Here is a 15,526-nt window from a genome sequence, read left to right on the forward strand (position 1 = left end):
CCAGAGCTTTCTTTGCTGACCAGTCCTTTTCTCATTCTTTGTATGTTCTGTGCTTATGCCTATTGCCCGTCTTGAGATAGCTGTTCATTCAATTAGGCCTAAATGAATAATTTCCTGTAAGCTTTTTTCTGTTTGCTTAGGAGAATCAGTTTCCAGATTGTTTTGGACTTTTGACTTAAAGTAATTCTAGGCCTCCTCCTTATAAAAGTTGCTAAATTCTTCAGTCCAGTTACCTCACAAGATAGTTTCCTTACACTATTAAACTTTGTTATTTTTTTAATAAAACCCCCTAGTTACTGAGGTGTTTTGTTTACCCTTCCTTTAAACTTAAACCAAATTAATTTGCAATTACTTAATAAGTAAAATGCTTATGAAGCCTTAAAAGAAAGAATTTTTTCTTGTCAGAAAAAAATATTATAGCCCTATTTAAAAATGAAAGCATATGTCCATTTTAGATCTTAAGAATAATTTCCTTTTTTTACTGAATGGCATGATAACTTGAAGCTAGATTCAGACCCATTATTTGGACCTTGTAGTAATATTCTCTTAAATCAATTCATATGAAAATAATTATGAATGGATTGGTTAATTGAAATCAGTAGTACTAGAAGAGAAAACCACTACTCAGCATGAGTGACAAGATTAGAATTCAGCCTCACATATAGGGAAATGGTAACTTGTCCCACCTGTATAAATGAGAGCTTGATTTTTGGTAATATAACTAGAACACAGTCTGCATGAACCAGCAACGGATTTCACATTTTATGGGGAATGTACTTGTGCTTCTCCAGTTCTGCCAGAGGGTAGAGTTGCTTCACATAGGCAAACCTATGATATAAAGTTCTAATAAGCCTGTAAGACACAAGCCTATAAAACAGATAGAATATTTTAGAAGCAGGATTTATATAGAGCCTTTCATCTCTACATAACTGTTCACATGTAGACTGGTACCAGTAGAATACTGTTATTATCTTAAGCTGTTCAGCAGCCTAAGTGAAATGAGCAGTTCTGCCATTCACATTTCTAGTGGACACGTTCATAATGACTAAAAACAGAATACTATCACAAGCAGCAGCAACTGTTTTCTACATTGGTAGTTTTACTGTAGCACCAAAGCTTAGCCAGTTTGAGCAACTGGGAGTAGACAGCCAATGATTTCAAAAAAGTATTGGCTCTGCATAAGCTTACTTGAAAATCTCAGGGGGGAAACATTCTGAGTATGTAAGGAAACATGTCACTGGGAAGCAGAAGGTCATCACAGTACAATGAGTGCTGGAAAGATATTGTCCTGCTCTGGAATGCCCAGTGGCCTGTATAGCATTCTCAGGTCTGTTCTGGATGGCAAACATGTAGCTGATGACAAGAACATGATGTAAAATCACTTTTGACCTATTTTCCCTTGGGTTGCACCTCCTGAAAGTGTGGCAGAGAATTTTAGCTAACACCAAATTGTGGTAATGAATAATCTTTTCTATATGGTAACAACAGCATGTTCCAGAAGACAAGTGGGGAGCTTGCTCTGCCTACCCAAGCTTCTGACATGCTCCAGAGTTGGAATTATATCAGCGAGTTTGCCAGGCTAATCCTCAGTGCCTGCTTTTGAGCCCCAATTCTCCAGTCGGCCTGGAAATAGGCATTAGGGAGCACCTGGGGCAGCCTCATTGGCAAACCTGTGGGTCTGGGGTGTATCACCAGACTCAGGTAGAACAGATGCACTCAGTCCCATCTTCCCTGGAACCTACTGAAGCATGGGAAAATCCAGAGTTAACTGTGTGCTTAAGTGTTTTGCTAACCTGTGGGCTTAGGCCACTGTTTTGTTTGGAACAGAGAAATCAAATACTTGTCCTGAAGTGACTGTTTGGACAAATATTTAGTCCTAGTAATTAAAAATGAGTTTCCTAAATTCAGCATATAATGTGCAAGAGTTAATAATAACACGTCTGCAATCTGTAAGGATTAGGATAAGGAAGAGACCAAATAAAAAGTCAGATGACTAATCAATCAGCTACACCAGTGGAATTTAACCTTCTAGAGCAATGGGCAGTGTGTTAGCAATCCAGGTGCAATGTGGGCCACTACTCTCCTCCCATAGCGGAGAGGAGAAGGAGAGAGGGAGGTGGCTGCAAAAAACTTAGAGGGAGAAGACAGGGAGAGAGGGAGGTGGCTGCAAAAAACGTAGAGGGAGAAGACAGGGAGAGAGGGTGGGGAGAGAAGGAGAAAGGTTACCTTCAGTTGGCAGTACATGCCAAGGGGAAGTGTGGGGAGGGACAGTAAGCTGCTACAGGAGAGGAGAGAGGGAGAAAGCAAGGAGGCCTGTGGAGGGGATCCAAAGCACAGCAGAAAGCAGGGAAGGAGATGCAGTGGGTTTAAATGTTTTCTGATGATTCTCCATGCAATCGGCTGGATCCAGGCACTTTGGGGACTAGATCCAGGCTGCAGCGCATATGTTGAACATCACTGAGCTAAACAGTACTTGTAAACCCATGACAGCTTATAAAGAAGTTGCAGGATGCATAAATCAATGATGGGATTATAAATCATTAACACTGCATGTTTTATAAAACAAAGCCTTGATATATTAAATCTTGAATTATAAAATTATAAAAGCAATTGTTTATGAATCCAGATAAAACCATTAATTAGTGCAAAATACATCTTTGAAGTAAGAAATATGAATATAGTATACTGGCTGATACCCTCCAAATAAGGAACTGGAACCCATTTTTCTTTCAATAAAATCCCAGAGATATGGGAAAAAGAATCAGTGATGGTCCTTCAAACTTTAGAACTAGAACATCTGCGGTAAGTTCTACTAAGGGTGACCTACACAATGAGTTTCCTACAGAAGAAAAAGTACATGGTCTCAAGTTCATATTAGATTTTTATTTAAAGAACTTTTATAAATTTGGGTAATATTTGGAGGTTTAAAAGTTTCTGAGGATTTTATTAAGTCATTATTTATCACCTGAGTAAAATAAAATTCAGACAGTTTGATCAATTAAAAAGATTTGTAATTTTAGTGTTGGGGTGATGTAGCTATGATGATCCAGGAAAAATGTGAGGCACTTTTTTTTTTGTGGGAACTGTCTGTCTTTTATTGGTCCAACTGCATATTTAGAAGGGACTTAGACAAGCTTTCAGGTACCATGCACCCTCCCTCAGGTCTCACCTAACATCTGTGTCCCTCCCAACTATTCGTTTGGTTCAATAAAAGATAGAATCTACAGAAATCTTTACTTGTAGTATGATTATATATGTTTATATATGAAGATGAAGGCCTCTTTGAGTTAACGTACTTGGCATTTAAAGGATTAGAAAGAAGCTTTTCTTTTTGACCAGAATGGCCACGTCTCTGTAAGTGGAAACATGCATTTTCCCAGGGACAAACAGCAGCATCACAACATGCCACTCCTACTTGTCCCTGCCTGGGGAATGGCCATGCACACACACTCTGTTGCGTGGCACATTGCCCCCGATAAGGTACAGGAGGCAGGGCTGGCACCTGAGAGACGCCGGCAGCCTTACCTGGGGTCCTTGGGGCCTGTGTAGGCTGTATCCTCTGTGATCCAGCAACACGGAGCCTGGCCAGCAGCTAGAGCATTGCTCCAGTCTGCCAGACTCTAGTTTCAGGCAGTGCACACTGCTGTCACAGGAACCATCCTGCTTTTTTTAGTCATGGGTTTTTTTTGGTTTTTTTTTTGACACTGGCACTTCCCAGTGTCAGCCCACTCCTCCCCTCATATTGCAAATTATCAGTAAGGGGAATGACTGCATGTGTGGCTCATGCGGCATGCGGCATTACAGATGGGTCGCATCTGGATGCACCCTCTGAGATAAAAAACTTCCACTGGAAAAAAGTTCTAGGCATCATTTCCCTATTCCAGGATATTAACAGAATCACTTGAGCAAACAATCAAATACAGTGAAATTGGTGCTCTATTGAGTGAATTTTATATAAGACTGGCCATTCTTTTTTACAAAGAAGTCAAAGGCTTGACAAAAGGAAATATAAGGAGACCCAAATGTACCTTACTGCCTTACAAAATGCCCTTGTTTTGGAAGGTTAAGCAAATGTATCATACAGAATACAAGAAAAATGTTGCTGACAAGTGGCTGGAATGGAAATGTCTTTTGATATATACCAAATATTATGAGTTACATTGTTCTCAGCCATTTCATTTTTAAAAATCATAATACCAGTAGTTTCTTGTGGAAAATCAGCCATATTTTGTGACCGGATATTGCCACAACTTGATTTATACCTGGCATGAATTTGACCCCTTTTTCCCCTATCTAGAACATACAATTGTCATAACAAAAAAAATGAAACAGTTAAAAAAATCAGATTCAAATACCATTTGTTATCCATGTTTAGAAGTAATTTCTACCCTCTAGCCTTGGAAACATTTTGTATCTAAACTTTTATAAAGCTATTTTTTTTTAATTGCTGGCTATTACAAAGTCATAAATATACACAGAAAGTAGTCATTTTTCATTTGGAATGCTGTTTATTTAAAGAAACAGTGAGAAAGGTTGAAAGTTTGTAACAGAGTCTGCCAGTAGGAGAATGAATCATTAATTTCACAAACTGCATAAAGCAAGACAGGAAAAAATCTTGTTTTTTAATGGTTTCTGAAAGTACAATTGTTTCATTCACTGCTCTGTGTCTACAGCTCCGATGGTGTCTTTTAATACTTCCTCTAGGCATTCTACAAAAGGTAGATTATAGGCAGTGATCATCATAATTTTTTTTATGTCATCAGCAAAGGAAATGCTTAGACATCTGCTTACTGAATGGGCTGGGGCTATGTTACCCTTAATCTATGAATCTATGAATCTATGTTACTACCATATAGCCTTGAATGCCTCCCCAGGCACAATGCACAATAATCTTGCATATATCACTAAATCAGGACATCTCTGCCTGCCAATTTTCTGGTCTGAGAGCCATTTGCTTACCTATGTTGCTTGATAGGCTGGCTTCCTCTATCAGGTGACAAGGCTTCTGAGAAAGATTGAGTGCCTGAAAAACTAGACTCCATAACTTTATCCATCCCAGGTCTAGAATGCCTATTTGTCTTTGAATACTGTGGAACAGAGAATAAAAGCAATTAACACATTAAAAGCAAAATATATTAGGCATTATATGGATATCAAAAAGAGAGGAACAGCAGTAATATTTTCTTAATATAAAAACTTTACTAAAAAGGTGGAACTGAATAATACATGCCTAATAGAAAATTGTAGTTAAAATGATGACATGTATTTGACAGCAATTAGTTGCATTACAGTGTTAGAGGTACTTTTTGTGACAGGCTGTGGTACTCTTTGTAATATTTCTAGCTTTTACATAATTAAACAGTGAGTTAGCAGTGTTTTGAAGCAGACCTGTGACAATCTTTCCCCTGGGGGAATGGGCTATCAAACCAACAATGCACCCACCAATGGATGTGTTGATCCACCTGTGGATTCAAGTCCCAGAATCTGGAAACTTCCTTCTGTTTCTGGTGCCAAGGCGGGACTTAGAAGCCACAGTGCAAATAGACAGTCTTAAAAAGGAGAACCCCCAAGACACAGGGGGAAAGAGAAAGGCAGGACAAGAGAAACCTGAGAGGCATAATAAATGCTGTTTTTTTAAAGATATGACTTGGCATGTGCTCCATCTCTTTGAAGAGTTAGTCAGTCTCTAGCAGCTAAGCCAGGAAGTAGCTCTCCAAGGTGGCCACAAAGTGAAATGTGCCAAAAGCCAGATATTGGAGTCCAAAGATCAAAGAGCTCACCCACTCCAGAAACTACTCCTGACCAGGCTTCAGTCGGTACTTATGCAGGGTATACTCATGCAGAGTATACAAACTATATAAGGCTGGAGGTCCTAAGCAAATTCTTTTCTGGGAAATTTTTGATACCTTATATCCTAAATATCAGAGAATGATGTAATATTGATATATTTAATTAAATATCTGATTATGTGACTCATCCTGCAAGTCAGTGAAAAAACTCAGTAACCTCTCAACTGAAATGTTGCACCTTGCTGGTTTGCTTGATACCTTCAGTCAAACTGATATTTTCTTTCATTGATATATGGAACCAAAAAATGAAATACAATGGATTTATATCATTAGATAAATATAAAATGGACTCAGACCAAATCTGTGGATTCAAAGCCCTCTTTAGCAAAGTCTGCTTCCAGGTCTGAAATTTGTGATTCTGGACCATCTGTTTCTTCATTTACAGTCTGAAAGTAGCTGGCATGCTGTCAGCAGTATTGGTACAGCCCCTATGTAAATGCTTAGCCTCGTCTGAAGCCTCTGGGCTCTGTAACACAAGAACTGGACATAAATCAGTGGAGATTCTCTTTTCATGAGATACTTGTTCTGCTTGCTTTGAGACTTGACTGGAAATTCTGCATGTATATGCTTCTCTGATCAGCAGGATAAAAATACGGCCAAGAGCCTGGGGTAGCTGCTGCACACAGAGGCAATGGTGACTTCTGGTTTCTGCTGCCACTGCAATCATAAAGCTGAGATAAAAGCATTTTTTTCAACTCCCTAGCCCCAACAGTACCCAGGGCAATTGCTGCTGTTGCCACACCCTAATCATGCCACTGTATCTGACATTCATCTTGAAAGTGCAGACTAGGATAAATGTTAACAAATAATTAACAGGGATGTTTTTATTTTTGTTAAATTGTTAAAGGTCCCAGATTGGTTTGGTATGAGGGATCAGAAATGAAGGTTGAGGCAGATTCCTATTTTATCAAAGCCACTGTGCTCTCATTGGCAGTGATCCAGAGATATAAGAACTTGAACTACACTTCCACTAGATTGTAAGACTAGTTCAGTGGACAGATTTTTAGGTTACCTAACAATTTTGTTAAGTTAGCCTGGCTGTATCTACATTTTTTAAATTTAAACATTTGGGTTGCTACACATAATATCAGCATTATTTTGCTAATAAATAAATCTTGTACAAGATATGTCATTATGACAAATGATCTCAACTAGAGCTGAGTATCTGCCTCCTTTAAACTTGCTAGAAAGTCCTAAGTTGTATTATTAAAAAATCATTATGATAACAAAGGAGGTCAAGATCTAACATAAACTGTCACATAGAACTAATACCATTTTCTCTGTCATCAGTACTTTATTGCAGGGGTGGGCAATTATTTGAGCCTATAGGCCATATAGGGAGTTTTAATGAGCTGTCCTGAGTGAGGTCAGCACACCGCCCGACCATGCAACAGCTCACCAAAACTCCCTAAGTAGCCCCATCCTGTCCACCTGGCTGCATGCCCTGCTCATGTGGGTAGTGGCCAGTCTCCCTGGAGACCCTGGGATTGTGGGGTGCTGACAGTATATGGATGGGGCCTGCACTGTCACCACCCTGCAATCCCAGCCTCAGCCCCATCTACCTGCCTGTCTCACTCCTGGATGCCTCTCCCTGCCCATCTCTGGCTCCATCGCAGCAGAACTGTGATCTGCTGCCCACACACTTCTGTGATGGGCACTGGTTTTGTGGGAGGGGTATGTGGGGAGCAGAGCATGGCTCTGCTCTGGGCTCTGGCCCCATACTGTCACTGCCCTGTGATCCTGGGGTCTCCATGGAGACTGGCTGGGACCCGCCTGGGAAGGGCCCATAGCCAGGCTGGGGCTGCAGACAGGTGGTGAGCTGAGTCCACAGCCAGGTCCAGGAAGTTGGGGTGGTGACAGTGTGGGGCTGGGGCTGGGGCACAGCCACAATCTGCTTCCCACATGACCATGGAACCAGTGCCTGTTGCAGGGGTGTACAGGAAACAGATCATGGCTATGCCCCATCCCAAACCCCATGCTGTCACCACCCCAAGATCTTAGACCGAGTCCTAAACACAGCTCCCCACCCACCCACAGCCCTGTTGTGCACCCTGCCCGTGAGGGTCCTGCCCCTGGTGGTGGGTGCCATGTTTAGTGGCTATGGCATCTGGAAGAAGCACCAGTGCTTGGGCTACTAGGAAGTGAGTCCGGTTACCACACCACTCCAGCCCCACTGTGCTCCAGGTTGTGGTGGGACTGGCCACATGCACAATGGCCTGTGCTGTCCCCTGTGCCTGGACTGGATAAGACCAAGGGACCTGTCACAAAACAGACAAAATCCCTCAGCAGGCCAGACCTGGCCCACATGCCATATTTTGCCCACACCTGCTCTATTGCCTAACATCCAATGATCCTCTGATTAGCACTCTAAACAAAAAACATCCCCTCCTTCTTAGTTAAGGTTCACCACATTTCTCATAATCTTCTCTTCAGCCATATTAGAAAAGCAAGACAGGAACCTGAGAAGAGTTGGTTACTACATTTGTTTTTGATCCCTCTGGCTAATATTTGTGTTTAAAAAAAATAAAAATTCACATTTCCTTCCCCAGTATTTTTCTTCTGCCTTTTAGCCAGGTGAAAGATCTGCACAAACAGCAGGGCAAAAAAACTGCCTAAATGACTGCCAAGAAGAAAAACCCAATGAAACTGTCAATATGCAAAATGTTTGTCAAATGCACAAAGTAAACATGTTGACAAAAAAAATTGACAAAAAGTATTATGCTCTTATCTGTTTCAGTTATAATGATCTTAGTTGTCACTTGTGACAATTGCAGGTAAAACATTTTCAAGCTGGAGTGCCTATGAAGGTTTTAAACTTTAATGGTTACCCTGCCAGCTGCAGACATGAAGTTCTCTTTGATTTCTGACCTAAATAAATCAATTTGAGCAATGCAAAGAATGGACCATTAATGCAAGAAAGTTATTCCTGTCCTTTTTTGTGTTTGTACATGAGATTAAATTGAAGTTTTAAGTAGCCTATAAGACCATGAGCCAGAAGTGAACCATAAAGAACAATTAGAGCTATCTTCTGCCTTCTGTTGAACTGGGGCTCAAGGTGGGCATGGGTGGGATAGGGGATAGAGTCTCTCTCCACATTAGATCTGCATGCTTTCTTCAAAATGGCCAAGGACAGGGCTTGGCAACTTACAGCCTGCAGGCCAGCTCACAAAGATGCCTCATCCCACACAAGGAATTAGTGTATGGAACTGCACCATGCCACCCAACCCCTCCACAATCTCCTCCTTCACTGCAGACCTAGCTGCTCTGTCAGGTCTGAAATTATAATTGCTGCAGAGAATTTAGGTATCTGGCAGTTGGCTTCTTAGAGGTGGCGAAGGAAAGAACAGACACTTGCAGCCTGCAGTAATAGCTGGTTTTGAGCTTTGACCCGCGCTGACAAAAGTTTACCAATCATGCTTAACAAGGCTGGGTAATGTACTAGGCCTTGTCAATTTCCCAGAAAGACATGGTGTGCAGAGTAGGGTTTTTGTTTCTTTGTTGTGTTTTGTGTTTTAATCACAGTTTCATTTTTTTTTATAATTCAGTTTATAGGTTAACCATGATTGTGATGTAAATGCTCAAAGTAATGAATAAAAAGATTTTTAGGTCCTAATCCTAGGTCCTTTTGCTGGGTGGGGGGGGGGGGCATTTTAATTAGAGTGGTTACCAGACATCCAGTCTAATTAAAACAGGTCGTAGTCATGTGTATTAAGTCCCTGCACATTTCAAAATAGCCATGGGACACTCTCTCTAAAGCTCATTCAGTGAGCTTTAGTTAAAACACTCCTGAGGCCATTTTGAAATGCAGGGGGGCTTAATACACATGATGGTAAGGTGACACTGGAGCATTCTAATTAGAATGCAGAGCAGACTTGATTAATCAAGTCTACTGTGATGTGTTCTAAGTAGAACGCCAACAAACACATCTATTGACACCCTTTGAAACCAAAATCTGAGTTGCCTCTGAAACTAAGAATCAGTTTTAAATGTGGGGGTTTTGTCTGGAGAATGTTAACACCTTTTCTCTTGGAATCTGCTTAGATTTTTATCCTTCACCAGATATTTATGTGAATTTAAATTCATTGCTCTATTTACCCTTTCTTAGGATTAACCATCCTTTCCCACATCTCTTCTTGCTGCATTTACCTGATACTTTTCCTATACCTATTTATATAATGAGTTGTAGATGCTCAGTAAGTCTGAAACAGTTCTTCTTCAGGCTTTTGGGTTGAAGAATTATCAAGCTCTGTAGTTTGGGGTGGGGGTTATTGTCTCCAAGTTCACTAGTTGTGCTTGTCATGTGGCTATATAAAATAACGAATAATGATACCATTTAAAAATAAATGTTGTGAACATTTTAAATTGCTCAGTTTCATGGAGAAAATCAACTGTTGTTTGCAATTACCTATCTTTTCAGCATCTCTCTAATAGTATTCTGCCCCTCTCCTAGACATATTAATGAAATCTAAGGAGGCAGCTTGATATGGGAAGCTGCCCTGGGAAATGAGAAATGTGCATTTTATTCCTCTCTCTGTCACTCACATTTGTGTGACTGTAGGCCTATCATTTAACTTCTCTGTGCCTCAGTTTCTCCATCTGGAAAATGAGAATGATGATACCACACCCATCTTCAAGTTCTATGGCTGAAACATGATGTGAAAGACAAACTTTGTCATTGTAGGTTACATGAAGAAGCGGGGACCTAGTGTAATTTTTTTTTGTTACCATTTAAAAACACAAGAAGTAGCCAGCCAAATTTGTCCTTTGAAGATAAAGGGAGTGCAATTTGTAGTCTCCTACTTTTGTGAAGTAGCAATGCCATAAGGGATGGCCAGAATTCCAGTGGCAGTGGCCTCATTGATTCCACATACACAGTGGCATATGGAATCAAGGTTTTCCTCATTTGGGTTGGCCATTTTGGATGTCCTAAGAAAATACTCTTACACCAATTCAATTTGTAGTAACAGATTGTTACAGAAATGAAGGTTGCCTTTTGCAGCCTTATAGTGACTGAGCCTATGGAGGTGGCAATGGGCCATTACTTTAGCTTCTGTCTGACAAAGTATGAATACCAAAAGCCACTTTACGAAGGTACTTGTAATACAGGTTAGAAGACAAAGATCATAACTAATTTCTGTTTTCATTTCTGTTATTAGGTAGGTTGATTAGAAACTATTTCTAAGGGTAATCCAAAAGTCAGAACATCTGCTTTCTTTCCCAGCCACACAATCAGAACTACTTACAATATTCCTTTCCTTCCTATTATTCATCATCCATGGCCAAATGAAGTCATTCAGTTTCTGTGGTTACCATTCACCAAGATTTCAATCACAACATCTTCCTCTGTATCTGATACTCCATTGTGGTCTCCTATCCAAATGCTAACCAGATTCAGGACTGTTTGGCTTTCAAGAGCCACTCAGAGATAATTATACCAAAGCCAGGTACAGACATTACACATAAACTGGTAGAAGTTATCAGAAATCAGTCTATATCTGTAACACAACAAAAGTTTGAAGTGCATAGACTAATTTAAAAATGGCAAAACCTGGTCTAAAATAGACCTAGATTGATGACCCATGGTACCCATGATGACCCACTCTGGGGCTTTCCTGGAAGGAGTTTGGGGATGTGCGCCCAGCAGCCAATCAGGGGTGGCCTGGCTGCTCTATAAAAGGAAAGATCAGGCCTCCCAGAGCTCTGACTTACTGCATGCAGGTGGTGGCAGTGGGTGCCTGGCACAATTCCTGCAATCATGATTCCTGCAATCATACCAGGTGCCTGCTTCTGGGCACCTGATGCCTGCTAGAGTTCTGAGGAGCCTGATCCTTCCTTCTGTGGAGTGGGCGGGCCACCCCGATAAGCTGCTGGGCACACAACCCCAACCCCCTTCCAGGAGAGCCCCAGAACAGATCACCATGGCACATTGGGCAGCCTGCCTGGTGGTGGCAGGGGAGGGCATGTCATGGCAAATCACTCTGGGCCTGTCCTGGAAGGGAGCTGAAAGGAGTTCTACTGTCAGCATCACTCCCCTTCCCCCTGCTGCTCATCCAACACAGCTACTGACAACTCATTAGTGGCTATGAGAGGGTTAAATTTGTAGCTGTTTTGGCTCTGAAGCAGTCAGAGAAGGAGTGATGCTGACTACAGGACTCTGCCTCTGCTGAGGTTCAGCCGTAACTGAGCACAGTCACCTGCTGCCATTCCAGTGTTCCCCTGCCTTCATCTTAGCATGGAAATGAGTTGTCTAACGATGTGCACCCCTCAAAGTTGGTGGTCATGGGTGGATCTAGGATTTTAAAAACCAGGAGTGCAGGTAGTATGATGCGTTATCACATAATACTATGAATATTTTTTCTCCAGTTAGAAAGAAACTAGGAGCTTTTTTAATATATGAGGGCCCTGAGGTTCTATCATTCTGGTTAACATCCAAGCAAAAACAAATAATTGATTGTTTTTGTGGGGAAGGGGTCCTGACTCCTCAGGTTGGGCAGGCACTTGATTTCAGAGGAGTACAACTGTTGCCCCAGCCTGGCCAGGGACATGAACCTTAACACACAGGTCCCCCAGATACTCCACCATGGTTGCAAAGGGCCCCAAAACTATTACCTGCCCCTCTGGTGCCCCTTATTATCCTTTATGCATTGCTTCTGCCACCTCAAATACCTCCTGACTCTACTTTGTCCCATTATCCCACATATTCTCCATGTTCAACTTCAAAACCATCCCTCTCATGCCCGACTGATCCTACCCTGCTCCCATGAACCCACTGAACCCTGTACAGATTCATCCCCATCACATCCCCTCCCCTCTCACACTCCACTAAGCTCTCCCATGCCCTTTGAGCACCCAAAACTCACTACAGCCCCGTATGCCTCCTACATCACTCTCACCCCAAATACTTCCTGCTCCTAATCCCCTTCAGAATGATTTCAGCCCCATAGTCCCCACCACACTCTTCACTCCCAAACCCCATCTTCCCCTCATCCTACACCCTCATAATACCCCACCTGCCTTCACCTCACACCCTCACACCCTTCTTCTCCATGGGACTGCCTCCTCCCAAAAGCTTTTTAGTGCCCATAACATCCAGCTTCTCATTACTCTCAGGAGGACCTTCCCATCAAAATCCCTGTCAAATGGTTCAGCAAGACTTTCATAACCCCGGACCATGGGGAAGAAGGTGGACAGAGCTATAAACATACCTCCTTCCCATGGCCCCTCTTCTCCACAGCATGCCCATAGGTGGCTTCTACCCTCAGCATACAGAAAGAAACAGTTGGGGCAGAGGAGGACTCACTTGAACCACTTCCAGTGCCCCTACCTGGGAAGACCAACCCCTCTGGGTCCATCCATAACTGACTTTATGCCACCCTGGTTGAGCCACTAGTTTAGCTCCCCATTCTGCTTCAATGAATAACCCAGGACAAGGTCAAAAGAATCACTATAGTAACTTATCTCTTTTCCTCACTTTTGCAACTCCCTCCTGTCTCTGACCACTGGATCATAGCTACCTTACAGCTAGGCTTGCCTTCACCCTAGCCCCTCCCCTCCCCATCTCTGATTTGTTATGGGTTTGAACCCCTAGGAGCAAAGCCACCCAGTACAGGTTCCTAGGTAATGGCATACCTTTACTGGACAGCATGGGGATGAGCACGGAAACATCATGAGGATTATTGTGTAAGGAAGGTTAGCTTGATTAGTGGATGATCAAGTGCTGTTAGTACCTACAGCAGCATTTCCAAACCTTTTCCACCCCACAGCACACATACCCGGCCTTCTCCGCGCCATGGCAGACCAGCTGAAGGCAGAGTGGGAGTGGGGGGAGGGGGTGGCGAGCAGCCAAACACTGAGCGGGGGGGGGTGGATATCAGCACAGGGCCAGCCACAGGGCAGTGGTGGCATCACTGCCTGTAGCCACCCCCCAGGAGCCACGCCCCCCCCAAGATTCCTCAGCTCACCTGGATGTGGCCGACGGCACACCAGTGTGCCGCAGCACCATTGGGAAACACTGATCTACAGAGTTAAGAATAGAATCAATAAATGAAGTCAACTAACTCCCTAAGGCACCTGTCTAGAAATGCAGCTGTCCATCTGAGCAGTTTGTTTTAAATGTTGAGTGGAGTAGAAATCAAGGGAGCTGTGACTGCACCCCCCTAATCTACCACTGCAGGTAGCTAATTTTGTAGGGAAAAGGTGTGTGCTATGCAAATAAATATGGTAGGTTTAACTTATTACCTAACAGAAGACAAGGACCAACATTAAGAGAAGAAAAAAAATGTTAAAATTTTAAAGTAAAGGAATCACAAGACAAAGGCAGCAAGAGTTCATAAAGTGCCATAAAGATTTTGTAAAAAATAAATATTGCCTGACGAGCATAATTGCTGTTTTATTTTATAGAATTACAAAATTAGTGAAGAAAACATAGGAGATAAAATGTATTTAGATAAGTAGTAAAGCCTTTGATGTTTTCAAGTGCTTTAACTGTCCCCATCATGTGCACTGCAAAGTACAAATAATGCAAACACAAGTAACAATCTCCTGCAAAATATCAAGTTAGATTTAGATCTGCACATAATTGTGTAATACTCTTGATCTTTTCCTAAGGTAACACACTTACGCTTTTCTCTCACAGGCTAATCTGGGAGACAAGGGTGAACATACCCTGTTTAAAGAAGTAGTTGGTATTTGAAAAGAATGAAAGCTTCTCATAAGTATGGCGAGTTGTTTATAAATGATGGAATAAACAAATGATTCTTTCTCCTTCAAGGCTTCCTAAATAGATTATATCCTGAATTCAAGCCTATTCCATTATCCGGATAGTATCTTGATGCTTCTAGTGGTTCATATTCTAGTACCATTGTTTGCTAAGAAAGCTGGTTTATGAAGATGATGTTTCATATTGGCAGTGAAAAAGATATTAATCCTTTTCACTTTTACTGCATTGGCACATATTAATACTAGTTATTCTACTATTTGGTGTGGGTGAGTAAAATCTGCAGAAAAAAATCAAAAGAATAATTGCCCATATTTTATTAGTAAATAGATTTCTCAGAATGTAGTGCTTCTGCCAATTCACACTTATTTTCTCTCCCTTTATCCAAAGATCTTCTAGAGACTCAAGAATAAAGGGATCCAAAAGGTGTATAGGATGAGGTAACTTTTGGAACATGTGGATCTCACTGTGGTAGAAATACCTTGAACAGCTTTAGTACCAAAAATTCTTGAACTCAAATGGATGGCATGGTAGTGTTGGAGTGCTGATGAGGCCATGATGGTCCAGGAAATATGAAAAGCAAGGATTTTTGTATCTTTTATTGGACCAATCACATGGTTAGGCTAACTTAAGTTTTCAAATGCAATACAGTCATGTCACTCCTAGAATATACCCCTCCACAGGCAACAGAAAAGTGTAGTTACTGCTAAGTAGCTTTCCTTCCTTAATTGTAGGTAGTTTTTTCTAAATAGAGGAACAAGAAAAAATAACTTCCTAAATTAACTGAATTCTAATGCTTCTGCATTTCACACGAACAGCAATCTCTTGTTTTTTAAATATCGTGTTGCTGAACTTGAGTATCTGTTCCACATCTTGTTAAATAACTGCAAAGTGCAACCCTCCAAATCAATGATTAATGAACTTGGGGGAATGTCCAACACTTTACATTCATTTGTTAAGC

General features: G+C 41.6%; 1 protein-coding gene across 1 annotated transcript in view; it reads right to left on the reverse strand.

Moving 5' to 3' along the window:
* LOC109287326 (pro-neuregulin-3, membrane-bound isoform-like) overlaps nt 1-15,526 on the reverse strand; it is a 69,244-nt gene that overhangs the window by 39,533 nt on the left and 14,185 nt on the right. Inside the window, exon 3 of the mRNA XM_019502294.1 lies at nt 4,960-5,087. Within this exon, the coding sequence (XP_019357839.1) occupies nt 4,960-5,087 (128 nt within the window). The remainder of the gene's footprint in view (nt 1-4,959; nt 5,088-15,526) is intronic.

The sequence above is a fragment of the Gavialis gangeticus genome, unplaced genomic scaffold, assembly GCF_001723915.1.
Source record: "Gavialis gangeticus isolate Ggan-Ray unplaced genomic scaffold, GavGan_comp1, whole genome shotgun sequence".
NCBI lineage: Eukaryota > Metazoa > Chordata > Crocodylia > Gavialidae > Gavialis > Gavialis gangeticus.